The sequence below is a fragment of the Protopterus annectens genome, chromosome 4.part1 (genome assembly GCF_019279795.1).
Source record: "Protopterus annectens isolate FY-2018-M chromosome 4.part1, PAN1.0, whole genome shotgun sequence".
NCBI lineage: Eukaryota > Metazoa > Chordata > Ceratodontiformes > Protopteridae > Protopterus > Protopterus annectens.
In genome coordinates, this window is record NC_056734.1 from 753,545,707 (window position 1) to 753,573,550 (window position 27,844).

Below are 27,844 nucleotides of genomic sequence, written 5' to 3' on the forward strand. Positions count from 1 at the left end.
GGGGAATGCACAGACCGAGAGGTTGACCCACTGGAAGGATAGAGCATCCACTTTCCAGGCCTCGCTGTGAAGCTCCCTGGTGCAGAATTTGCTAGCTGATGGTTGGAGTGGGAAGCAAAGAGGTCAAACTTCAGGGTGCCCCATTTCTGGGTTACAAGGGTGAAGGTTCTTTGGTCTAGCTGCCACTCGTGTGGGTCCAGAAGATTTCTGGACAACTGTCTGCCAGAGAGTTTAGAAAGCCTGGCAGGAATTGTGCTAGCAGACTGAGTTGCATGGCTGAGGCTGTGTGACAATGTGTCATGGCAAGCCTGCACATAGGGTATGAGTGAGTCCCTCCCTGCTTGTTGGCATACCACATCACAGTGGTGTTCTCTGTTTTAATCAGTAGAGGCCCTGGGAGAGTAGGGGGTCATACGGCTGTCAGAGCTTGCTGAACAGCAAGCATCTCTTTTTGGTTGATGTGCAGATGTATTTGATTTGGGCTCCCATTGGCCCTAAATGCATCTGTTGTCCAGGTGTGCACCCCAGGCATAGTGTGATGCATCTGTGGTGAGGGTCTTGGCGGTGTGGGGTTGTGAGAAGGGTAGTTCCTTGTTATGGTTGCATGGTGCTGCTCACAAAACGAAAACTTTCCTTAAGCAAGGTGTCATTGGTAAGAGAGTTTCCAGGTCTTGGGAATGCTGACACCAAAGGCTTTTTAGGTACCATTGTAGTTTCCTCATATGCAGTCTGGCATATGGAATGAGTAGAAAGCAAGAAGACATGAACCCCACAGCTTGCAGGATTTTCCTTGCGGATAACTGGGGTCTGGTGGCTTGTTGAGAGAAGTAGGTTGTCAGGTAGGTTTGTTTTTCTGGTGTAAGTAATGCCATCTGGGATGCCGTGTCCAGGCTTGCACCCAGGAATACAATTTTTTGCGTGGGTACTAGCTTGGATTTCTTTTCGTTGATAGTATACCCCAGGGAGGTCAGTAGGTCCTTTACGAAGGTCAGGTGCTTTAGCAGCTTTTCCTGACTGACTGCCTGAATCAGGCAGTTGTCTAAGTATGGGTAAATTTGAATATTTCTTTGTCTGCAAAAAGCAATGGCGAGAGTCAGGCATTTTGTGAAAACTCTGGGAGCAGTGGGTAAGCCAAATAAAAAGCACAGAGAACTGAAAGTACAGTGATCCCGCCCTGAAACGGAGATATTTCTTGCAAGATTCCCTGACTAGGATGTGTAGGTAGGCCTCTTTTAGGTCTAGGGTGGCTAACCAAGCATCCTTGGAGAGCACAGGTAGATGTTGCTGGACGGTGAGCATTTTGAATTTTTGTATCACCAGGAACTTGTTTAGAATGGATAGATCGAGGATGGGGCGCCATGTACCCTCTTTTCTGGGTACCAGGAAGAGTCTGGAGTAGAAACCTTGGCCTATCTGTTCTGCAGGAACATGCTCCATTGCCCCCATTGAGAGCAGGGAAAGGACTTGCTTTTTGGCCTCTGCCCATTGGTTTGGAGGAAGATCTGGGAACCCTTTTGGGGTTGGTAGAATGTGGAAATTAAATTTGTATCCCTGGGAAACTATGTTGAGGACCCAGCAGTCGCTGGTAACTGTAGCCCAGGTGCTTGCGTGGAAGCAGAGTTTTCCTCCTAGGGGCAAGACCAGGTGGCAGAGGGAGTGGGGGGAAGCGGGAAGTCACTGTGAGTTCTTTCCATGAGGGAGTGGCTTAGCACTTCCTGGATCTGAAGAGAAGGAACTCCATTGCTTAGATCTCTGCATTCCCTGGGTCTGCTGTTTGGGGGGCCTGCTTCCCCAGGGTCTGGGCAGAGCTGACCTGGAGGGGGCAGAAAAGGACTAGTGCTTGGAGGGGCAATGCCTACTGAACCTCGGTGGCAGGACCTGCAAGAAGTCTGTCTGCACAGATTTAGCTTATTCTTCCATCTTTAAGACCTCTTCTGTCTTGGTGCCAAATAAGTTGTCTTTGTGCAGTGGTACGGCCAAGCATGCCTTCTAAGGACAGAACAAGTGACTGCTGTCATGCAAGATTCTTCTAGAGTGTCAAAACCACATTGGAAGGTGTGCTTAGTTACTTGACTTGCAGAATGCATTAACTTTTGTAACTCTATTTTTTGCACAAGCAGGAAAGGAAAACATTTTTTGTTTGAGGAGTTCCATAGTATGTTGCTGATATTTCAGCATATTGAACTGACAATTTAGTGCTCTAACAGCAAGGATAGCAGAGGTGTATACTTTTTTACCCCATCTGTCTAATGCTCGGGAATCTCTATCGGAGGGGGCGGGATTCTTAGCAGAAGTTGCTTTATTTTCTTTAGGTCCTTGAGAGATAACCTTGGGGTCAGCAGTAGGATTTTTGAATAGAAATTTTTGAGAGTCAGGGACTCCATAGTACCTGTATGGTTTTCCTGGGAGCAGGAGGGAGGGTGTCAGGAGTCAAACTGGATTCCATAAAAACATCATCCACAACATCCAGGACAGGAGGAATGGCCAGAGGTCTGTGCTGTGGAAGACCTAGGAATTCCCCGAGTCTCTTTTTTGACTGAGGGTAATCCTAGCATTCCCATTGGAAATGTGCCCTTAAGGTATGTAGGGTTTCCCCAAAAGAGAAGTCCTCGGGTGGAGAGGCTGAAGGGATGGATTCCTCTGCATCAGAATCCTCATAAGCTGAGAGAGGTTGCATATCTTCATAATCAGATGCATCAGAATCACCGAACTCCTGTTTAGATAAAACTACTGGGGAAAAATCTATTTTTCTTTTGGAAGGGGTAGCTTGGCTTCCCCTAATAAGCATTATAAGGTCTTTCGCCATTTTAAGCATCTGAGACTTAGGCAAGGAAGCAGGTGCCCGAGATTAGGTTGTCTGTTTCATGGGTGTGGTTCGTACCCAAGGCCTTAGAAACTCGGTAGTTTTTGAAAGAATGGTAGACACAAAAGAAGTCGTCGGTCTGTGTCGAGAATCGGTAGTGTGAAGTACTTCCTCAGAAGCCGGTGCCTGCTCAGCGGCTCCGGACTCATCCAAAGTAGAGACATCTGCAGGATCCCTTAGTCGATGAAGAGTCTCACGGCATACTGGCCTCTGAAAGAGTCTCAGTAGCGGCCTGCAAATCCACAGAAGTGGGCATCAGGGGCTGCGAAAGCACCTCAGTGAGGGCTGGAGAACTGACAACTAGCTTAATGGAAGTGTCGCCGGCAGTTTTGGATCTGTGCAGTCTGTCTCTGTCTATCTTTCCTTTTTTTGGAAGATCTGCTGTCGGATGGTTTACCTAAGCCATATCGGAATTCGAGGACTGACAGCGAAAATATCTGGCTACAATAAGGGCCTGACGACATACAGTTCTGGCATTGAACAGAGCACAAAAGTGACAGCAGGGGATGTCATGGTCTGGGCCTAAGCAAGTGACACAGTAGGAATGAAAATCTTAGTGTGGTATTTGCTTTCCACAGACGAAACAATTGTTAACTTTTTCTGACATCGGTTAGAGCAAGAAAAAAGGATCCCCAACAGGGTGCTCAGCTTTAGAAGACTTCAACTTCAATTTCGGAAACGAAAAACTCAGGTAGCAGCTGACCAGCACTCATGCTAACTGCTTCTGCTTCGTGCTCCTTGGCAAGAAAGACTGATGTAATGGGGTTGGCTGCCTTAATTTATAACACTGATGACCTGATGTCAGTCCTGGAGCGACTGCAACTGAAGCAAAAATACTAAGCCTCTGGTATTCGGGCCGACTGAGGCCTACCCTGGCAGGGATAACCCAAATGTGATGACTACAACAGTGAAACATGATGAACATCCAAGGTGCCTTCTACATTGTTTTGTAAGTGTTTATGCCCTCTAGCAGGTGTAAACATCTGAAGGCTATGTATTCTCACACAAAGCTGCTAAATTCAGTTAGTTTTGACAAAAGGGGTTTAGCTTGGAAACTGAAGTCGGGTGACAAAAAGTGATGTCATCCAAGCTAACCCAGCAGGAATATTTGATATTAATTTAAGAACTCTCTGAGATAGTCGGCATTTTGTATTTTGTCTTGGACCTAGCAAGAACATCCACTCATCATCATCATCTGCACTTGCCTTGCTACAAGTAAGATTCAGGGCATAGTATCTCTTTTAGATATAGATAGGAATATAATAAAGACTAGTTTAGATGTTTTCTGTATTTGACACTGTCCTGCAATGTTGTTTGAAAATATTTCCTGTGATTTTGAACTCTGAAGTTACTGTGCTGACTTACTGAGTATTGTCTTGTTCTTTTATTACTTATTATTAAATCTAATTAAACCCATCTTTGTGGCTGATATTTGTGAGACATATTTAAGTTCTTACAGTAAGTGTATATGATTTGGTGACACTGTACAGGCCACTTCTAAGTAGCCTTGCAATTCTTGGTTAGACTACCATTTGGATAACAGTAGCATTACATAGTAGGATTAGACACCCTTTGTAAGGGCCTTATAGTAGCTGATATGTAGGGGTTGGTGGCATCGGAAACTACCTTCTAGTCTGAGCAGAAGGAGGCATAGCTAGTAAACCTGTGCCAGCCTTACCCAAGTGTGTGCATTTGTATATAAATCAAATCTCAAAGTGTGTGTGCATCAGCTATTTGGGCAGGAACACAAAGCACTTGTTAGACAGAGAGGGTGCCTATCCATCGGTCTGAGAGAAACCATAGTCGGATGAGAAGACATAATTTTTTGTCTAGAATCGGTAGTGTGAAAGGCCTCCTCGGACACTGGTGCCTGCATCGCAGCTCCAGACCCAACAGAGGCAGAGACCACCAAAGGCTCAGAAGATTAGATTTCTGCAGCATATCTGACTCCGAAAGAGTCTCGGTAGAGGCCTGCGTAGATACCGTATCAGGCATCAGGGGTTGTGAAAACACCTCACTGAATTCCGAAGAACTGATGACCTGCTTAGCAGTAGCTTCATTGGAAGGCTTAGCCTTGTGTGGTCTGTCTCTATCTTTCTCTCTACTTTTTTTCAGAACATCTACAGATTGCTGGCTGACAGATGCAATTTTGGAATGCAAAGATGGAAGACAAAAATACCAGTCTACAATGAGAGCTCTACGAAGAATGGTTCTCGCATTAAAAAGAGGACACAGAACCGGCAATGGGGGACGTTGTGGTCTGGGCCTAAACAAGTGATGCAGTATGAATGGAAGTCTCTGTGTGGGATCTGCTTTCCACAGGCAAGACAAAAAAGGATCCCCAATGCAACAGTGAAACAAAAAATATCGATGGCCTTAAGCTCAATGCCAAAAAATGTGTCATCCCCTTTGGGAAAAGCCCAGTTTCCATGCACTACAACATCGATGGTAGTCCACTGAACACAGAAGGTGTTTATAAGAGGATCTGGGAACACAGGTTGACAGCAACCTCTCTTTTGACCACCACAATGCCACTGTGTTCTATGTCGCACATCTCATTACTAAGGGTTTTGCATCCAGGAAGAAAGAGGTCATTGTCTCCCTCTACTCTTCCTTCATTAGGCCAATCATCGAGTACAATGCCCCATTTGGCATGTACCTCACTGGGCACCTGCAACAACTGGAGGGACTGCAAAAGTACCTCACAAACAGGATCAAACACTTGTCCTGCAGGGTCTCTATATCATATCGCCTACTTAAGAGGCAATCTCTGCTTGACTTACAAAGCCATGTCTGACTCAGCTGTTAGAAATGCTACATGTAAAAAAATCCCAATTCCTCCACATCACATGCTCCAACCTCATTACCACAATCAACAGAACATGCTGGAGGGACAGGTTCATAACCCAGAGACTGTCCCATGCTATGGAATAAACTTCCCATACATGTCAAACAGAGCACCTCACTGGCCCTCTTCAATAGAAATCTTTATGAGTATATGGGAAATAGAAAATTCACCTCAGGGATCACTCCAGTGGCTCTACTCAACAGAGGCACTGGAAACTAAGGCCAGGTGGCATGATGCCAGGGTAATCCTATGAGCTAGGCTTGTAAAGGCTTCAGGGCCATTAGCCTAGTACACACCTATGAACACTTCTCTATCTTCATGTGATAGTATAAATCCTTGCGGTCTATTGAACACATCCAATCATCTTTTCTCACTAGAGGCAAAATGAACGATAGTGTGAACATTTCGAATTTTGTCTGCTTGACATACTGGTTCAAATGGCTCCAATCTAGACTGGGCCTGAGGTCCCCTGTTTTCTTGAGTACTAAAAAACTGTGAGTAGACTCTGGATTCTATCTGATCTATGGGGACCAGCTGGATGACTCTAGCACCTTGGAAATCTTTGCTGCCACAAGCTCCTGTTGACTGGGTGGGATGTTAGTAACTCTTTTCTGTTTGACAGAGGAAAGGGAAAATGGCATAGTATAACCTCTAGAGATTATGTATAGCACCCATGAATCCATGGTTATGTGTTGCCAGGCTTTTAGATGCAAACAGAAATATCTCTTGACTACCTCCACAGTGCAGCAGTTGGGCAACCCTTCAAGGATAGTGAAAAGCCTTTCTGGAGAATGGTCTACAAAAGTCCTAATTATGCTGTCTTGCCCCTACCCCTGGGGTGACCTCAATTACTGCTAACTCTTCCTCTGCCATAAGGGGGGGGGTCCATCTCCAGTAGTCTCCTGATAAGTGCTCTGTGATTTCCTGAACCCTATCCTCTTTCCAGCTCACCGATTCCTAGCATAGGAACTTTAGGGCATTGAGAAAAGATGCCTACTGCAGAGTCTTAGCATCCTGCTGACTCCTAGTGTTCTTTAACTTTAGGTCTGAACAGATGGGACCCATCAAAGGGGATATTAATGAAGGACACCCTGAAGCTTTCTGCAACGTAGCAGAAACACATCCAGGCATGCTGTTGAATGGAAATGCCAGTGCCTGCAGCCCTAGCTGTTCTATCACCTTCGAGTGCAGTCTCATGGCTACACTGGATGAAAATTGGAGGGTGGACAGCTGGGAATCAACTATCTTCTGGACATCTGGTGGTAATTCCCAGATAGAAAAATGGAAATTTCCTTCAAGTCTATCTAAAAAATCTGCTGATATGAGCGATATAATTCAGTACCCGGAGATCAAAGGTTGCTGAAGCACAAGTTCATTTTCTAAAGCATTCCATCACCCTAGACTCTCTACTAGGGAGATCGACCAAGGAACACTCTTCAGACAGTTCCTTTTTTGTGGCCGCTGCTACCAACATCGCATCAAAGACCCTTGCTCCAATGTTTCTTGTTTATGGAGGCAGCGAGAACTCTGTCTGGCTTTTCTTGGGATAAGCTTCACTAGGTCAGGGTCCTTCTATACCTGCTAAGCCATCAAGTCAATGAGTGGATCAACAGACAGTAACACCCAGAAGAACCAATAGGCCTCGACCCTGAGGCTGATCTTGGTGCTGAGCTATCTAGCACTGAAGTGCTGAGGGGAAGAGACAGCTCCAACAGTTTTGAGGTTTACTCCTCCCCTGAGCCTGGACATCAAAGCTTCAGCTCTGAGACCTTTCTGGATCTGGACATGACAGACCTGAAGAAGAAGGGAACCAACTGGAGGAAGTTGTCTAAACTATCAGTTCTGACAAAGGTGCTCTGGGGCAAATCGGGCACAAAGCTACTGGAACAAATGGGCAAATTAGTTCTGGAAAAGAGCAAAGAGGAGAGATAGAAGGTATGCATTACATTCCCAGAGAATGGTACAAAACTTCAATCTGCATCTACAGTGAGGAATTTTAGCATTCAGCCAGACTCCTCAAAGAGTGGGATGATGATGGTCTGCAGTAGCACTTCTCCTGAGGTATAGGGGATTAATGTCTGGAGGTTACTGGTTCAGTGAGAACTGGGGAAAAATAGAAGACAAATGGTGCTGAAAGAAGGCTCTGATAGTTTCTATAATTTCAGATCCAATTAAGAAGACACGGGAGGCTCTGGAGACCTATTGTAGGACTTTTTGTGGCCTCTTTTTTCTTCAATTTGTCCTTAAGAGTTTTCCTCATTTTTCTTCACATCTTTTTTCTCCTTATATTTCTTGTCCTTAGCTTTGTGAAAAGAGACAGATAAAGAAGATGTGGGGGTAGCGGACCCTGTCTGAGGAAGGAGGAGTTCCTTGACAATAAGTTTTTCACACCTGGTTTGCAATACTCTAGCACTAAATGATGCATAGGCTTGGCATGAAGTATCTAAATGTGTGGCCTGTAAACAATACACACAGAGGGAGTGAGGGTAGCTTATGTCCACATACTGTACATTTTTTTAAAGCCTTGAATATCAGCCATGACAGATACAGAAAAACACACCGACACGCACACAGGCACACACACACACACACACACACACACACACACACACACACACACACACACACACACACACACACACACACACACACACACAATCATACTGGTTGAATGGATCTACGTAACTCATACAAATACATACTGTAACACATGTAAAACCAAAAACAGTTCTATAAACTACTTAGAACAAAATCTAACTACCGTACTAACAAACAATCTTAAATTCCTATACTAAACACCTGCAGAAACTACAAAAACACATCTAAACCAGAAAATAAATTTTCCTTAAAGATTTATGTACTGAACTAGAGAGAGTAAAACTCTCTTGGTAAGGGATGAGTGAACAAAAGTACCACAAATGATACAAACTACTGGCGCCATCAGAAGCACAACTGAACACCTCAGCCAGCAAACAAGATCTGAGGTTGTAGAGTGGACACCAAGGACTTATGGGTAGGGGAAGCATCAGAGCTCTGGATCCAAAAAGCTTCAAGATCAATGCCAAGGTTGGGTCTTGTCAGATCAGACAACCCATAGTTGAATCAGATGAAAATTGACAACACTGCGTAATTATAAATTCTTTGTACTAAAGATTAGGTAGCTAGATTTGTTTATTGAGTACAGTGCAGAGTGTAAATTCATAGAGTCATTTATTGAGAATAATGAAGGGTGGTCATTTCATGTTCATTCTCTCATACCCTACATCAGGATATGGAAAAATGAACATGGGCTTCCCAATGCCATGGTTATCCTCAGTTTTCCCAAGCCGCATGTACAAGGTACTTGCCTTTTGCACAACCTTGCCAACAATAGGCTGACTACTGACAGCCAGCTTGACTGGAAGGCCTTACTTAATTTGAGTAAATGTTGGGTCAATTACCAACATCAACAAACAGCAGGGGAAGTAACAGAATGAAGTTTGTGTCTTGGAAATGTGAGGGGGTCTAAATTCAAAAACAAAATGGGGCTGTATCCGTCAGTAGCTTCAAAGATTGCAACATGGAGCCATAAGCTGTAGGAAATTAATCTACAGAGATAGCAAGAACACAATTAAATTACTGAAAAAGATAATACAATGGCTCATTTAGCATGCTACGGGAGTGTTAATTCTAATTTACAATGCATTAGTTTGGCAGGAAGTTAAATACAAGGTTGATAAAGGTGACAGGTTGTAACAAAGGTAAGAACACACACATTGGAGATAGTTATAGAAATTTTTATGACCCGAATCAGGAAAACTTCAAACCCGTTGATTCCTTTCGGGAGGCACTACAGGATGTAGGCAGCACTTCCTTTCCATTGACTATAGGGAAGATTTTAATGCGGTCTTTGACCACACACACTTGATAAATCTACCCAGAACACACACACACACACACACACACACACACACACACACACACACACACACACACACACACACACACACACACACACACACACTTATATAAACAAGGGAATCTTACTTGTATTTAAATGAAGAATTTGGTTTAGGAAACACCTGGAGGTCCATACACTCCAATGAGAGCAATTATACCCAATTTGCTCCCAAAACTGGGAAAGTAAGCAGGCTATATTTTTTCCTAGCTAGCCAGCAAATATTAGAAAGCAATGCTTCAGTGGAGACTGTATTCATAGTATAATCAGACCACTGTAATGGTGGCTATGGATATGCATAGTTCAAGATGGACTTCTACGCTTTTAATTGTAAGCTGGACCGCTTAATCCATAAGTGATGCAATACTGGAAAGACAGTAATTTATTAGGAAAAACATCTGGGATACACTGGGTACCTTCAAGTTAAAGATGCTGGCTTTTGCTAAGCATTTGGTGCACACAATGTATCTCTTAGAAAGGAAGCCTTTTGAAGAATCAAAAAAACTTCCTCATGCTGTTAGATCCTATAGAAATGGTGACTGTAAAGGTACTAACATGTTAGCAAAGATAAGCAGAATTAAAGAAGAGGCAAAAGCAATTTAATGCAGACTACAAAAGGAGAAAGGAGAGCTTAAAGCTCTTTTTCTGCAACTATTCTCACTTATTTCTTCTAACGTCTTCATACCTCTCTATAAAATGATCTGCTGCTATCCTTATAGCATATGCCATCTCAGTCATTAATGGCTACATCTTATCCAAAAAGCTTTGCTAAACATAATTCAAAGTTTCCATCCAAGTTTTGACATTGTCAAATACTTATCGAACTAAATGCTGTAGCATATTTTTGCAAACGTGCATATGTCTTTCAGCATATTCTCGTATCTGTAAATATGTTTTATACATTGTTTACATGATCTTTTCACCCGGGCTGTGCCTGTAAATTGTCCATTAACATCACTACACTACCCTGGTAAACAAATATAAATAAAAAAAGACACTGGGTAAAATTATGCTCCCCTAAAACACTGGTGGTGCATCAGAGTAAAATGAAGCAAGCGGTAATCACATTAGGGTGAAAATAAGCTAAGGATCATATGGAATTCTGTAGCAGTAATTAGCATTATCATGACAAACAACAGCCCTCTACGTTGGATCTAACAATTCCAGGCAGACAAAAAAAGACACTGCATACAATAATAATCTCAGTTCTCTTATTTTATCTGGATAAAAAAAAAAAAAAAAAATTCCTTCATACAACATAAATGCAAGAAAATACCTACATGCCAGCATCTATTCTTGATACAATACACAAAATACAGTTGTGTACACTTACCATAAATGTAGATGTTCGAGTGTATTCACTGTTGCAGTCCTCACATTTGGGTTATCCCTGCCAGGGAAGCCCTCGGCTGGCCCAAATACCAGAGACTTAGTATTTCTGCATCCGTTCCTGTCGTCAGTAGTACAAAGTAAGGCAGCCGATGCCATTACATCAGTTTTTCTTGCCCTAACCTGTCAGGAGCCCCAAAGTAGGACTCCAGGTGGAAGAAACCCTGCCAGAGGAAAATAAAAAACAAAGTGGCCCTTGTAAGGAAAGGAAAACAAGTTAGAAAGGTAATAAAAGGAGAAAAATAAGAAAGGAGGACGGAGGGAGGGAAACCAAGACTGCAACAGTGAATACACTCTAACATCTACATTTATGGTAAGTGTACACAACTGTACTATTGTTCTTCGTGTTTCACTGCTGCAGTCATCACATTTGGGTTGATTCCCAAAGTTGAGGAAAAGAGTGGAGGCAGTCAATGAAACTAGGGGCTGGCTAGGATGCCCTGCAAAACTGCAGAGGCAAACCCTACCGTGGATTTGGAGAAGAGGGGCAGGTGGTAATGCTTGGTAAAAAACAATGTCCAGGTGGCAGCCTCCAGGATATCCCTGGTGAGGACTCCTCTGAGGAACGCCGCAGAAGTGGAGGCTGCTCTGGAGGAGTGAATCCTGACCCCTATGGGGGGGGGGGTGGCTTTCCATGCTGTTTGTAGCAGAAATGGATGCAATGTGCTATCCATTTGGAAATGGTCTGTTTGGAGATGGCTTTGTCTTCCGCCCCTGTAGCAAAGCTAACCAGCAATTGATCAGACCTTCTGAAGGATTTAGTCCTGTCCAGATAGAATATGAGCTGTCTCTGCACATCTAGAGAGTGAAGAATCCTTTCCCCCTTGTTCTGGGGATTAGGAAACAAGGTGGACAAAGGAATGGAATGGTTGAAAGCCACACTGGATACCACCTTGGGTACAAAGGATGGGTTAGTTCTGAGGGAAACCCTGTCTGCATGGAAGATGATGAAGGGTTCCACAGCCATGACTGCTTGCAGCTCACAGACTCTTCTGGCTGAAGTGATGGCCAGAAGGAATGCTGTCTTCCAGGAGAAAAAAATTAGCTCTGCAGAAGAAGCTGGTTCAAAAGGGGGCAGGGTGAGCTTTTCCAATACAAAGTTAAGGTCCCAAGCTGGTGTTGGTGCCCTTCTGAGTGGGCCTCAAGTTGCTAGCCCCCTCTTAGAACTGTTTGATCAAAGGGTGTGAGAAAAAGGGGCTGCGCAGTGGGAAAATATGCAGAACTAGCAGAGGCATGAATTTTTATAGAGGAGAAAAAGAGGTCACTATGTAGTAGGTCAGCTAAGTAATCCAGGACAAGAGGGAAGGAGGGCTGTGCTGTATTGGCTCCCTTAGCCTGGATACAGGTGCAGAACCTTTTCCATTTATCAGCATAAGACTTTCTGGTGCTAGGGCGTCTAGCCTCATGGATAACATCCAGAACCTGTTTATTGAGGTTGGCAGACTGGCTTATTTCCTAACCCTGAACCAATCTGCCAAATTGAGTGTCTGCAATTGGGGATGCAAGAATTCCCTTTCCCTCTGGGTCAGGAGGTTTGGAATCTGAGGAAAATGCCATGGGGCAGAGAGGACAGGCTGCGCAGCAAGGGGTACCAGTGCTGCCGGGACCAGTCTGGAGCTATAAGAATGGTCCTTGGTTTTTCCTCCCTTATTTTGAGCAGTACCCCGGGGATGAGAGGTAGGGGAGGAAAGGCAAAGACCGATAGATTGACCCATGGGAAAGGACAGGGCATCCACTTTCCAAGCCCTGCAGTGATGCTCCCTGGTGCAGAATTTGCTGAGCTGATAGCTGGTATGGGAGGCAAAGAGGTCAACCTTCTGGGTTCCCCATTTCTGAGTTATTAGGGTGGAGGTACTTCTGTTAAGCTGCCACTCATATGGCTCCAGAAGATTTCTGCTTAACTGGTCCGTCAGAGAATTGAGAGAGCCTGGTAGGAATTGTGCTAACAGGTGTAGTTGCATGGCAGAGGCAGTGTGCCAAAGGGTCATGGCCAGCCTGCAAAGAGGATAGGAGTGAGTCCCTCCCTGCTTGTTGATGTACCACATGACAGTGGTGTTGTCTGTTTTGATCAGGAGGGCCCCTGGAGAGAGAAGGGGCTTGAAAGCTATCAAGGGTGCTGCACAGCCATCATCTCTTTTTGATTGATGTGCAGAGGGATTTGCTGTGGGCTCCATTGGTCCTGTATGTACCTGCCGTCCAGGTGTGTACCCCAAGCATAGTCTGATAAGTCTGTGGTGAGGGTCTGGGCAGTGGGGGGTGGGGAGAAAGGCATTCCCTTATTGTGGGAGCATGCTGTCACCCACCAAAGAAAATCTTTTCTGAAGCAAAGAATTATAGGTAGAAAAGTTTCCAGGTCTTGAGAGTGTTGGCATCAAAGGCTCTTTAGGTACCATTGAAGTTTCCGCATATGCAGTCTGGCATATGGAATGAGTAGTATGCAAGATGCCATGAACCCCAGAGATTGCAGGATCTTCCTTGCAGTTAGCTGGGGCCTGGTGGCTAGTTGAGAGAAGTAGGCTGTCAGGAGAATTTGTTTCTCTGGAGTAAGGTATGTCATCTGGGAAGCTGTATCCAGACTTGCTTCCCAGGAAGATTATCCTTTGGGTGGGCATCTGTTTGGATTTCATTTCATTGCTTGTGTACCCTAGGGAGGTTAGTAGGGTCTTTACAAAGGCCAGGTACTAGAGCAGCTTCTCCTGGCTGTCTACCTGAATAAGTCAGTCGTCTAAGTATGGGTAAATTTGAATATTTCTTTTTCTGCAAAAGGCAATGGCCAGAGCCAGACATTTTGTGAAAACTCTTGGAGCAGTAGATAAGCCAAAGGGAAGCGTAGAGAACTGAAAGTGTTGAGATCCTGCCCTGAAGTGGAGGCATTTCCTGCATGATTCCCAGATAGGAATGTAGAAGTAGGCCTCTTTTACATCTAGGGTGGCTAGCCAAGCGTCCTTCGAGAGCATGGGTAGCAGCTGCTGGAGGGTGAGCATTTTGAATTTTGGGGTCAACAGGAAGGTGTTTAGAATGGACAGAGAGGATGGGGTGCCAGGTGCCCTCTTTTCTGGGCACCAGAAAGTCTGGAGTAAAAACCTTGGCCTAGCTGTTCTGCAGGAACGTGCTCTACTGCCTTCATAGAGAGCAGGGAAAGGATTTGCTTTTGAGCCTGTGCCCACTGATTTGGTGGTAAATCTGGGAACCCTTTTGGGGTTGGAAGGATGTGGAAGGAAAATTTGTATCCCTGAGACACAACGTTCAGAACCCAGTGGTCCTTGGTAATGGTGGCCCAGGTGCTGGAGTGAAAGGAGAGTTTTCCTCCTACGGGTAAGTGAAGGTGGCGGAGGGAGGGGTGGAGGAGGTGAGTCATTGTGAGTTCTTACCATAAGGGGGTGGCTTAGAACTCTCTGGTTTTGAAATGGAGGTACTCCACTGCTTAGATCTCTGCATTCCCTGGGGCTGCTGTCTGGGGGGGGGGGTCTGCTTCCACAGGGCCTAGGCTGGGCCGGTTTACTGGGAGCAGGAAAGGAACAGTGTTTGGAGGGACAATGCCTGTAGAACCTAGGGGGCTGGACCTGCAAGAAATCCTTAACTGTTTGCATAGATTTTGCTTCTTCTTCTTTTTTACGACCTCTTCTGCCTTAGTGCCAAATAAATTATCTTTGTGCAAGGGGGCATCCAACAATTTAGATTTTACATGATCTGGCAAGGGCTGCTCCTTAATTAAGCCATGCATGCCTTCTAATGACAGATCCAGTGACTGCTGCCCTGCAAGAAGCTTCTAGGGTGTCAAAACCACAGTGCAAGGTGTGCTTAGTTACTTGACTTGCAGAATGCAATAACTCTTGTAAATCTTTAGAGTCTGCCCAATCAGGAAAGGAAGACATTTTTTGTTTAAGGAGTTCAAAGGTATGTTGCTGAAATTTCAGCATATCGAACTGACAATTTAGTGCCCTGATAGCAACAGTAGCTGAGGTGTACACTTTCTTACCCCATCTGTCCAATGCTCAGGAATCCCTGTCTGATGGGGTGGGATTCTTAGTAGCAGTTGCTTTAATCTCTTTTGGCCGTTGAGAAAAACCTCAGGGTCATCTGTAGGATTTTTAAAAAGATATTTGTGAGAGTCAGGGACTCTATAATACCGGTCTGGTTTTCTGAGAGCAGGAGAAAGGAGTCAGGAGTTAAGCTGGATTCGAGGAAAATATCCTCCACAACATCCAGGACTGGGGGGATGGCCAAGGGTCTGTGTTGTGGGAGATCTAGGAATTCCCTGAGTCTCTTTTTAGACTGAGGGTAGTCCTGACTCTCCCATTGGAAATGCTCCCTTAAGGTATGCAGGGTTTCCCCAAAGGAAAAATTCTCTGGGGGAAGAGGCTGAAGGAATGGAATCCTTTGCATCAGAATCCTCATAAGTGGAGAGGGCTTGCATGTCTTCGTATTCTGATGCATCAGATTCATCTGACTCTTGTTCAGACAAAACTACAGGGGACAGATGTATTTTCCTTTTTGAGAGGGTAGCTTGGCTTCACCTGCTCAGCATAAGGTCTTCTGCTATTTTAAGCATTTGCGACTGAGGCAAGGTAGCAGGCACCTGAGAGTGGGTCGTCAGTTTCTTGGGTGTGGTTCATACTCTGGGCCTAAGAAACTCTGTCGTTTTAGAAAGAATGGTAGTCGCGAAGGAAGACGTCATTTTGTGTCGAGATTAGGTAGTGAGACTGACTTCTTTGGAAGCCAGTGCCTGCTCAGTGGCTCCAGACCGATCCAAGGTTGAGACAACCGCAGGATCCTTAGTAGTAGAAGAGTTTTGTGGCATACCAGACACCGAAAGGGTCTCAACAGCGGGCCTGCGAATCAACAGAAGCAGGCAGTAGGGGCTGCGAAAGCGCCTCACTGAGTACCGGAGAACTGACTACTAGCTCAACGGAAGTGTCGTCGGTAGGTTTGGACCTGTGCGGTCGTCTTTATCTTTACGTTTTTTCAGAAGATCTGCTGTCAGAGGGCGTATCTAAGCCACATCAGAATTTGAGGACTGTAAGCAAAAATATTGGGCTACAATAAGTGCCAGACGACGGATAGCTCTGGCATTGAACAAAGCACAAAAGCGACAATGAGGGACGTCGTGATCTGGGCCTAAACAAGTGACACAGTAAGAGTGGAAGTCTTGGTGTGGTATTTGTTTTCCACAGGCGAGCCAATTATTAATTTTTTCTGACATCGGTTAGTGCAAGAAAAAAGGATCACCAACGGGGTACTTAGCTTTAGAAGACTTCAACTTCAATTTGGTAGACGAAAACTCAGGTAGCGGTCGACTGCCACTCGTGTGAACTGCTTCTGCTTCGGGCTCCACGGCAAGAAAGATTAATGTAATGGTGCCAGTTGCCCTACTTTATACTACTGATGACCTGACGTTAGTCCTCAAGCGACAGCAACCGACGCAGAAGTACTAAGTCTCTGGAGTTCGGGCTGGCCGAGGGCTACCCTGGCAGGGATAACCCAAATGTGATGACTGCAACAGTGAAACATGAAGAACATCAGCACTCCACATGCATTAAAACCTATTTTCTGCATTTACTGTTCATTTATGGTTCTGCAACTGAATTCGGCAACAGAAATAGAACAAAAGGAAAGCATATATTTACATACTGATTAGCTTCCATGCCATGTCCCTGTTGACTCGCGATTCCTTAGGATGCTTGTAGAGATACATAATAGCCCGGCCAATCCCACTATGCTTCAGTGTTTCCTGACTGACAAGTGGAAGCTGGAAGAAAATTCCAACAGTGTAGGCTGTCATTAATTCTATTCCACAAATCAGTCCTACTGTATCTGTCCAAATTTCTTTCCAACAAAACAAAGCAACTTTTTATAACAAGAAGGCTACACACCTCTCAAGGTACTTGATCCTCCTTAGCATTACTCACCATTTCCTCAACAAGTCTATCACAAAAGTGCACTAGTTCTTCTACTGAGCTGACCCAGGAAGAAGCTTAAAAATAAGAGGAGAGACAAAAAGATAACACAATACTGCAAAACAACATTGAAATACATTAAGAAAAATAAAAGAAATCTGGGCAATAATACAAAGATCCACTTCATGAAGGAAAAGGTCTCACAGGAATACCAAACAAAATGCCACAAGGAAGGCCCTACTAACACAGAAAGTGGCCATTTCTGGTCAAAAATTAAATCTGGACATATATAGTACTAAAGAGGCAGCTCTACAATTCAAGTAAGAGTATGCCAAAACTCAGAAAAAACTCCAAAGTGGTGGAAAAGGTAAATGCACTTATTTGCCGAGTTCTCCTTAACCCTCCACCCCTAGCAGTTTGCTCAGTTCTCCCTACCATCTCTTACACAGAAAAACTTTTCCTGTGCAAGTGAATGCATCCCCCATAATCTTTTCCCTCCAGAAACATAGGACATCATGGACCATTCCAGCTCTTCTACCAGGACATCTTCTTTAGAGGTAACTGCTGGAATGATCTGTTCTGCTATGCCCAGCTTGGCAAAAATTGTATCTTGTTCTCATTCTCTGTGGATGTGCTGACTAAGAAATGCACACAATGGCATCACATGCCTAGCTCATGTCACCCAGTGCAGCCATTATTCTAAGCATTACTTACAGGACACAACAGAAAACACAGCAAACAAGAAAAATTACAGAACTATGGACAGAAAGAAACCCCTACGACCAAGAGAGGCTGTCAAAATTCATGACAAAGGCAGGATATGAAAAAACACCCACTACAGAAGGCTTCCTGTTTCATCTAACTTCATAAGCCTTTTCCAGTAGAAAACTGATGAGAGAAATCCCAAGCAGTGAACAACGTAATCTTTTGATGCTGTATGCAGGGCAAAATGTAAAGGCAGAGGTTTAGTATTCACTATTGAAACACAAAGGTGTCACAGAAGGTACAGATTTTAGAATCTAGGTCCAAAACAATAATGTAATGATATTTTGGGGAAGGTATGATATTTTGGTGACGGTATGAAACAGTGGCCAAAAGGCTAGGGCAAATGTATGCAACAAGCACATGCTTGAAGCAGGCAGTGGAATGTACAGTTACCATAAATGTAGATGTTCGAGTGTGTTCACTATTGCAGTTATTACATTTGGGTAATCCTGCTGGCAGGTTGCCCTCAGTCGACCTGAATTCCAAAGTCTTGGGTCCTGCGTCTGTCGCCCCTTCCCTGATGTCAGGTCATCAGGGGTACAAAAGAAGCAGCCAACGCCATTTTCTTCAGTTTTTCTTGGCACAGATGTCAGGTGCCCCCTAAAAGGATAGCCAAAATTTATATATATATATATATATATATATATATATATATATATATATATATACATACACCAATATAAACTTTACCTTCATCTACAAGCAAATAAACCACATAGGTTGAATAAATCAGAAAAGGAAAGAAAAGTTCCAGCAGAAAAAAGGGGGATGGGAGGTGGGTAACCTGGACTGCAACAGTGAATACACTCGAACATCTACATTTATGGAAAGTGTACACAGCTGTACTATGTTCTTCGTGTTTCACTGTTGCAGTCATTACATTTGGGTAGAGTCCCAAAGCTATGGTTGGGAGGCTGGAGCTAAACAGCATTAGGAGCGGCTATGAGGCCCTGCATAACTGCAGTGGCAAAGCCTGCCCTGGATTTAGAGTAGATTGGCAGATGATAGTGCTTTGTAAAGGTGTGCACTGAACTCCAAGTAGCAGCCTCTAAAATGTCTTTGGTTGGTACTCTCCTGAGAAAGGCTGCTGAAGTGGCTGCAGCACTGGTTGAATGTGGCCTAATGCTGTTAGGCACTGGCTTGCCATGGTGTAAATAGAAACAAATGCATTGGCCTATCCACTTTGAAACAGTCTGCTTTGAGATAGCCTTTCCTTGTGATCCTGCAGCATATGCCACTAGCAATTGCTCTGTCTTCCTGAAAACTTTGGTTCTGTCCAAGCAGAATCTAAGCTGCCTGTGTACGTCCAAAGAATGCAGAATTCGCTCCCCCTTGTTCTGTGGATTTGGATAAAAAGTTGGCAGATGAATAGTTTGGTTAAGAGCCACACTGGACACCACCTTAGGCAGAAAAGTTGGGTCTGTCCTCAGAGAGACCCTGTCTGGATAAAAAATTATAAAAGGTTCCACAGCCATGAGTGCCTGTAGCTCTGAAACTCATCTTGCAGAAGTTATTGCTAGGAGCAGAGCTGTTTTCCAAGATAAAAACTTTATATCAGCAGTAGCAGCTGGCTCAAAAGGAGGCAGGGTGAGTTTTTCCAAGACACAGTGGAGGTCCCATGCAGGTATTGGTGATCTCCTTGGAGGCCTTAAATTTTTGGCTCCTCTGAGGTACTGCTTTAATAAAGGATGAGAAAAAAATTGGTGGCTCTGTATTGTAATGAGCTGAAATGGCAGAGGCATAAATTTTAATTGATGAAAAAGATAGGCCTTTGTCTAGCATCTCAGTTAAGTATTGCAAAATCTGAGGAATATTTGGTACAGCTGTATCAGTTCCTTGTGCTTGGTTCCAAGCACAGAATCTCTTCCATTTTCCAGCATAAGATTTTCTAGTACTAGGCCTTCTGGCTTCCAAAATGACATCCATCACAGCTTTACTGAGAGGTGTGTTTTGTATGACTACATTATTCGCCATGCTGCCAGGTTTAAAGTACTGAGTTGGCTGTGCAGGATCTGATTTTTTGCTGGGACAGTAGATGAGGTATTTGAGGTAAGGTCCAAGCTGGACATTGAGACAAGTTTCTTAGGATTGGATAACAGTACTGGAGTGGCCAGTATGGGGCAATCAGTATCATCTTTGGCTTCTCCTGTCTGACCTTTAGGAGTACTTTGGGGGGAGAGGCAGTGGAAGAGAGGCATATACCGATAGATTTTTCCAGCTGAAAGATAGGGCATCCACTTTCAATGTTTGTCTGTGCTAAGTCCTTGTGCAGAATCTTTTTAGTTGGTAGTTGTGAGGGAAGGCAAATAGATATGTCCAGGCATCCCCATTTCCTTGTTAACATGCTGAAGACTTGTGGATCCAGCTGCCACTCATGGGGATCCATGAGGTTTCTGCTTAGTCCGTCTGCCACAGTGTTTTCCTTTCCTGGCAGGAATTGTGCCTGCAGATGTACTTGGTAAGTCAATGCTGTGTCACACAAAGTCATGGTTAGTCTGCAAAAGGGATAAGAATGTGTGCCCCCCCCTGCTTGTTTATATACCACATGACTGTGGTGTTGTCTGTCTATCAGTAATTATCCCGGATGAAGTAGGTCCTTGAAGGCTGTCAGGGCATTTTGAACAGCTAGCATCTCCTTTTGGTTGATATGTAGATGCATTTGGTTTGAGGACCATGTGCTCTGAATGCATCTTCCTGCTATGTGGGCCCCCCAGGTATAATCTGAAGCATCCGTTGTTAGTGTCTGCCTGGCTGGGGGTAGAGTGAATGGCTGTCTCTTGTTCTGGTGACAAGCCTTCGCCCACCATAGAAATTCCTGTTGCAGGCAGGGAATGAGAGTAATCATTGTTTCCAGGCTGTGGCAATGTTGAGTCCAAACACTTTTTAGGTAGCATTGAAGTTTCCTCATATGCAGTCTTGCATATGGAATTAGTAGGATGCAGGATGCCATGAAGCTTAAAGCCTGCAGAATTTTTCTTGCAGATAACTGGGTCTTTGTTGCCAACATTTTGAAATAGGTAGTCTGTTGCCTTTGTTTGTCTGGCGTGAGATAAGCCATATGGGCAGTTGTATTTAAGCTTGCACCCAGGAATATTACCTCTTGAGAGGGTACTAATTTTGATTTCTTTTCGTTGACTGTGTACCCTAGGCATGTTAGAAGCCTTTGTACAAATGCCAGATGCTGTAGAAGAATGTCCTTGTTCTCTGCTTGAATGAGACAGTCCAAGTAAGGATATATTTGTATTCCTCTTTGTCTACAGAATGCAATTATTGCTGCCAGGCACTTTGTAAAGACCCTGGGAGCAGTAGATAAGCCAAAGGGCAGTGCAGAGAATTGGTAATGCATTGAGCCAGCCTTGAATTTGAGGTATCTTCTGCATGATTGTCTGACTGGGACATGCAGGTATGCCTCTTTTAGGTCTAAAGTCACAAGCCAAGCATTCTTGCCCAACATGGGCAGAAGCTACTGCAAAGTCAACATTTTGAATTTTGGTATATCCAGGAATGTGTTCAGAATAGATAGGACCAGTATTGGTCTCCAGGCCTTGTCTTTTCTGGGTACCAAGAACAGTCTTGAGTAAATTCCTTGTCCCCACTCTTGCTCTGGCACTTGTTGAATGGCCCTCATGTCCATGAGGGATGAGACTTGTTTTTGCGCCTCTGCCCATTGATTTTTTGGCAGATCTGGCCATCCATTTGCCTTTGGCAGGGTATGGAAATGGCACTTGTACCCCTGTGACACTACATTTAGAACCCACTTGTCCTGGGTTATAATGTGCCAATTTTGAGAAAAAAGTGCTAATTTTCCCCCTAAGGGTGCTGCTAGGACATAAGTGCTTGGTGCAGGCAGGGGGAAGTCATTGGGACTGTTTCCTGTATGGTTGTGGTTTGTCTTTTCCAACTTTGGAGGTACAAGCACCCCATTGCTTTGACCTGTATGAACCTTGCGCCTGGTATCTGCCTCTAGGGTGCCTGGATCTTCCCCTTTGAGGTCTGTCTGACACAGGAAAGGACCAATGCTTTGTAGGCCAGTGTCTACTAAACCTAGGTGGCTGTACTTGTAAAAAATCTTTGACAGTTTGCATAGATTTAGCTTTGTCCTCCATTTTCTTTAACACCTCTTCTGCCTTAACACCAAACAAAGTATCATGCTGTAAAGGTGCATCTAATAATTTAACTTTGACATGATCAGACAGATTTTGTTCCTTTAACCAAGCATGCCTCCTAATTACAGAACCCGTAACTTTGGCCCAGCAGGAGGCCTCCAAAGAATCAAAACCACATTGCAAAGTATGCTTTCTAACTTGTTCAGCTGCATGCAATAAATCCTGCATTGCCTTATTTTCTGCACATTGAGAGTTTAACATTTTCTGTTTAAGCAATGCCATGACATGTTGCTGATATTTCAGCATATGAAACTGACAGCTTAAGGCCCTTATAGCCAAGGTAGCAGATGTGTAAACCTTTTTTCCCTATCTATCCAGTGCCCTAGAATCCCTGTCAGAGGGGGTAGGGTTTTTTGCAGCGGAAGCCTTAACTCCTTCTCCTTTGGGACCTGCGAAATAGTTTCTGGGTCTGCAGCAGGGTTTTTAAAAAGGAATTTATGAGAGTCAGGAACCCTGTAATATCTGACAGGCTTAACAGGAACTGGAGGTGAGTCAGGGGTTAGACTAGACTCCAAAAACACATCATCTACAATGTCTAACACAGGTGGAATGGCTAGAGGCCTGTGTTGAGGTAGTAAAAGGAAATCCCAGAGTCTCTTTTTAGATTCTGAAAAATCTTGGCTCTCCCAGTGGAAATACTCCCTCATGGTATGCAAGGTTTCCACAAAAGAATAGTCCTATGGAGGAGAAGCTGAAGTTATAGATTATACAGCATCAGAATCCTCATGGGGGGAAGAGACTATTCCTGATCAAAAGAGGAATCAGAAGAAATAGAAACCTGATCTGAAGATTTATAGTCAGTCTCTTGCCTAGGCATCTTATCAGGAGGGGGATGGAAACCCCCGATCAAGGTAATTAAGTCTTCAGCCATTTTGAGCATCTGTTTTTTGGGGATAGAGGCTTGTACACGTGGCTCTTGAGTTTGTTTCTTTGCTTTAGAAGGTGCTTTAGTCTTTGCCTTTGAAGCTGAAGTCGGTTTAATGTAAAGAGGTTTAGGTCTGAATACACCCTCAGAAGCCTGTGCCTGCTCAGCTGCTCCAGACCCATCCGAGGGAATAGTGTCTGAGGCTCCAATACCTTGAGTTTCCAACGGCATAGCAGATTCCATGTGGGAGTCGGTAGCGGCCTGCGACTCTAAAGTAGCGGTGTCAGGGGCTGCAAAAGCGCCTCTCTGAGAACCGGCGAACCAGCGACTGGCTTAGGAGAAGCTTTGTCGTCGGTTTTGGACCTCAGTTGTTTATCTCTCTCCTTTTCTTTGCATTTTTTGTAAACTCCGGTAGTCAGATGGCTATCAGACGACATTTCTGGATAATTAAACCAACGTCCAAAATAGTTTAAAGCAAAATCATACCGATGCTTAATAGTGCGTTGGTTAAATCTAGCACAAAACCGACAACCAGAAACGTTGTGATCAGGACCTAGGCAAGGAATGCAGTAAGAATGAAAGTCCTTATGAGGTATTTGTTTCCACGAGAAATACAACTATTAACTTTTTCTGACATCGGTCTGGAGCAAGAAAAAAGTTTCCCCAATGGGGTACTTAGCTTTATTGAAGACTTCGGGTCTGAAACTCGAACACGAAAATTTCAGGAGTCGGCCGACCGGCACTTGCGAACTGCTTCTGCTTCGGGCACCGTGCGGCAAGAAAGACTGGAGAAAATGGCATTGGCTGCTTCTTTTGTACCCCTAACGACCTGACGTCAGGGAAAGGCCAATAGCAGCCAACACAGGACCCAAGACTTTGGAATTCAGGCTGACTGAGGGCAACCTGCCAGCAGGATTACCTAAATGTAATGACTGCAACAGTGAAACACGAAGAACATTGTTCAGTTGTGTACACTTACCATAAATGTAGATGTTCGAATGTATTCCCTGTTGCAGTCATCACCTTTGGGGTTATCCCTGCTGTGGTAGCCCTCAGGCAGCCCGAATACCAGAGTCAATGTTTTTGTGTGCAGGCTGCTGTCACCTGCAGTCTGACATCAGGTCGTCAGTACTATAAAGCGAGGCAGCTGATGTCATTACATCAGTTTTTCTTGCCCTAACCTGTCAGAAGCATAAGGGAAAAGAGAAAAGTGGTCCTGGTGGCTAAAAGTCACCCTGGGAAGCATGTGTCTCCCTAGGGGAAGATGAGAAAAGGGGGATGGAGGGAGGGAAACCAAGACTGCAACCGTGAATACACTCAGAACATCTACATTTATGGTAAGTGTACACAACTGTACTATGTGTTCTTCGTGTTTCACTGCTGCGGTCATCACCTGTGGGGGGATTCCCAAAGCTGAGGTAAAGGGTGGAAGGAAGGATAGAGTCTTAAGTATGGGTCAGGAGACCCTGCAGAATTGCAGAGGAAAACCCTGCCCTAGACTTCAAAAAGAGAAGTAAGCGGTAATGCTTTGTAAAGGTATGGACAGAGGTCCAGGTGGCCGCTTCCAATATGTCCATGGTAGGTACTCCTCTGAGGAAGGCAGTGGAAGTGAAGGTTGCCCTAGTGGAGTGGGTACGGACTGACCTAGGGATGGGTTTCCCCATGTAGTCTGTAGCAGAAATGGATACAGTGTGCAATCCATTTAGAAATGGTTTGTTTGGATATGGGCTTCCCTTCTGCCCCTGGGGCAAAGCTTACAAGAAGCTGATCAGTTTTTCTGAATGGTTTAGTGTGGTCCAGATAGCATCAGAGTTGTCTGTGCATGTCTAGTGATAGTAGAATTCTTTCCACCTTGTTTTGGGGGTTGGAAAGAAGGTGGGAAGGTGTATGGCCTGGTTAAGGGTCACATCAGATACCACCTTGGGCATAAAGGATGGATTAGCCTCCAGAGAGACTATGTCCACATGAAAAATTATGAAGGGCTCGACAGCCATGAGAGCTTGAAGTCCTGAGACCCTTCTGGCAGAGGTAACAGTTAGCAGGAAGGCAGTCTTTCAGGAGAGGTATTTCAATTCTGTTCAAGAGGCAGGTTCGAAAGGAGGTAAGGTTAGTTTCTCTGACACATAATTTAGGTCCCAGGGTGGAATAGGAGGTCTTCTGGGAAGCCTGATATTAGAAGCCCCTCTGAGGAATTGCTTAACCAAAGGATGAGAGAAAAGTGGTGGGTCATAATCATAATGGGCAGAGATGGCAGAGGCATGGATTTTAATAGAGAAGGAGAGGCCACTATTGAGCAACTATTAAGTAATCCAGGATGAGAGGGATGGAAGGGTTGGAAGGTAGTGGCCCCTTTTGTTTGCTTCCAGGAGCAGAATCTTTTCCATTTTCCTGCGTAAGTCTTTCTTGTGCTGGGCCTTCTGGCCTCTCTGATGATGTCCAGGACCTGTTTGCTTAACAGTGACTTCTTGTTAGCTTTTAGTGTATGAGCCATGCTGAAAGTTTGAGTCCGTAGGTCTGGGTGCAGTACCTTCCCCCTCTCCTGGGTCAAGAGGTCTGACCTTAGGGGGAGCAGCTTGGGGGGCTGTAAGGTCAGACTGCGTAGTAAGGGGTACCAATGTTGTCTGGGCCACTCTGGTGCGATGACTATGGCCTTTGCTCTCCTCTCTTATTCTGATCAGAAAGTTGTGAAGAAGGGGCAGAGGAGGGTATGCGTACACAAAGGGGGAGCTCCAGGGGAAGGTCAAGGCATCCACCTTCCATGTTAGCAGGTGATACTCCCTGGTGCAAAACTTGCGCAGGTGCTGGTTGAGGAGTGAGGCAAAAAGGTCCAGCTTTGGGGTCCCCCATTCCTGGGTGATTTGCAGAAAGATTTCTCTGTGTAGCTGCCATTCATGGGGGTCCAGTAAGTTTCTGCTTAGGTGGTCTGCCAGTGTGCTGTTGATCCCTGGTAAGTACTGGGCAATTGGGTGAAACCCCATGCAGGTGGCAGTAAGGCACAGACTCATGGCCGACCTGCACAGGGGGCAAGACTGGGTGCCCCCCTGCTTGTTGATGTACCACATTACTGTGGTATTGCCCGTTTTTATAAGGAGGACCCCTGGCCTGAGATGGGTTTGAACGGAGGCCAGATCGTTTTGCACTGTCATCATCTTTCTGGTTGATGTACAAGTGAAATTACTGGGCATTCCAAAGGCCTTGGGTAGACCTGCCTGCTAGGTGAGCGCCCCACTCTATGTCTGAGGCATCGGTGGTGACTGTCTGGCTGGAAGGACGGAGGATGAAGGGAAGACCCTTGTTAATGGCACAGGTCTCTGCCCACCAGAGAAATTCATCTCTTATGCAAGGGATCAGTGGAAGGGTGGTCTCTAGGAATTGAGAGTGCTGACACTAAAGGTTCTTTAAGTACCACTGAATCTTTCTCATGTGAAGCCTGGCGAGAGGGATGAGGAGGACGCAAGATGCCATGTATCCCAGGGCTTGCAGGAACTTCCTCGCAGTGAGGTGACTTCTGGAAGCCAGCTGGGTGAAGTAGAGAGGCAGGAAACTCTGCTTTTCCGGGGATAGAAAGGCCATTAGGGTTGCTGCGTCTAGCACAGCTCCCAGGAAAACAATTTTCCTGGTGGGCTTTTGCTTTGATTTTTTTTCTCGTTGATGGTGAACCCTTGGGAAGTTAGGAGTTTTTTGTCAAAAAGATGATCTTGGAGCAACTTTTCTTTGCTATTTGCCTGAATGAAGCAGTCGTCCGGGTAAGGGTAAATCTGTATATTTCTCTGTCTGCAGAAAGCTATAGCCGGGGTCAACCATTTGGTGAATACTCTGGGAGCAGTAGATAAGCCAAAGGGCAGTGCAAAGAACTGAAAGTGCTGACTGCCTACTCTGAAGCGCAGGAATTTTCTGCGTGATTCCCTGGTGGGGATGTGGAGGTAGGCATCTTTTTGGTGTAGTGTCTCCAGCCATGTATTTTGAACGGGCATAGGCAGGAGCTGCTGCAAGGTTAGCATTTTGAATGTGGGGACCACCAAGGAGGTGTTCAGTTTGGATAGATCCAGGGTGGGGTGCCAAGTGCCCTCTTTTCTGGGAACAAGGAATAGTCTGGATTAAAAATCTCTTCCTGTTTGATCCGGAGGGACAGGTTCTACTGCCTGTTAGTCAAATTAAAAGATATGATAGCCAATAATAAAAATTACAAGACCAGACGGAACAGAAATTGTATTGACAGTAACAATGCAGAAGATAATTTTGGACATAGAAAAATAAATATAGTTACTTATAATGTTTTTTCAAATGAACAAGTTAATATCAAACATTTTTGGCATTTTTATTTAAATTTAAGGAGTTCTCAGAATCTTTATGTAAATTTCCTTTTTTTTATTTAGAGGTAGAAATATACAAGATATTATTGTCTACAATAAAATGGCTAGACCTGTAAAAAATTTTAGTAGATCATTGAATGTTTTGAGAACTACTGCATATACTAAATGTTTGGTATGTAAATATGTGGTTAGTTTTTTTAGCCATATTAATGGTATTAGTTTTAACCCTAGCGGGCATTATTGTTGTTTATCATCTAATGTTACTTATGTTCTCAGGTGTCCCCGCAGTCTCTACTATATTGGAGAAACCAAAAGAACTTTTAAGGTGACACTGCAGGAACATATTAGGGACATTAGAACAGCAAAAATTCAAAGTTCAGTTGGCATGCACTTTAAAATGCATAATAACAGTGATCCTGATTTTTTTGAAAGCAAGTGTTTTAGAACAAATTAGCTGTTTTATAGGCGAGTCTGAAATAAAAAATAAGATTTTACGAGTACCTACAACAGTCAGCAGATGCTATTGCTTACCCAGTCTCATTACTAATCACTCAAACCATAGCAGAAGCTAAAATTCCCACCATCTGGAAAATATCCTATGTAATTCCACTTCACAAAGGAGGCAGCTCTACTGAATTATCCAACTATAGGCCAATAGCTATACTCTCTCCACTTGCAAAGATTATGGAAAAATGTATTCAGACAACTGATGCACCACCTAAACCAGAATCACCTTATGGCAGACACTCAGGATGGCTTCCAACCTCACCACAGCGCTACTTCAGCCCTCCTAGCCTTTAC

General features: G+C 44.5%; 1 protein-coding gene across 1 annotated transcript in view; it reads right to left on the minus strand.

Annotated features, from left to right (window-relative positions):
• IWS1 (interacts with SUPT6H, CTD assembly factor 1) overlaps window positions 1-27,844 on the minus strand; it is an 801,761-nt gene that overhangs the window by 353,356 nt on the left and 420,561 nt on the right. Inside the window, exon 12 of the mRNA XM_044070501.1 lies at window positions 16,669-16,786. Within this exon, the coding sequence (XP_043926436.1) occupies window positions 16,669-16,786 (118 nt within the window). The remainder of the gene's footprint in view (window positions 1-16,668; window positions 16,787-27,844) is intronic.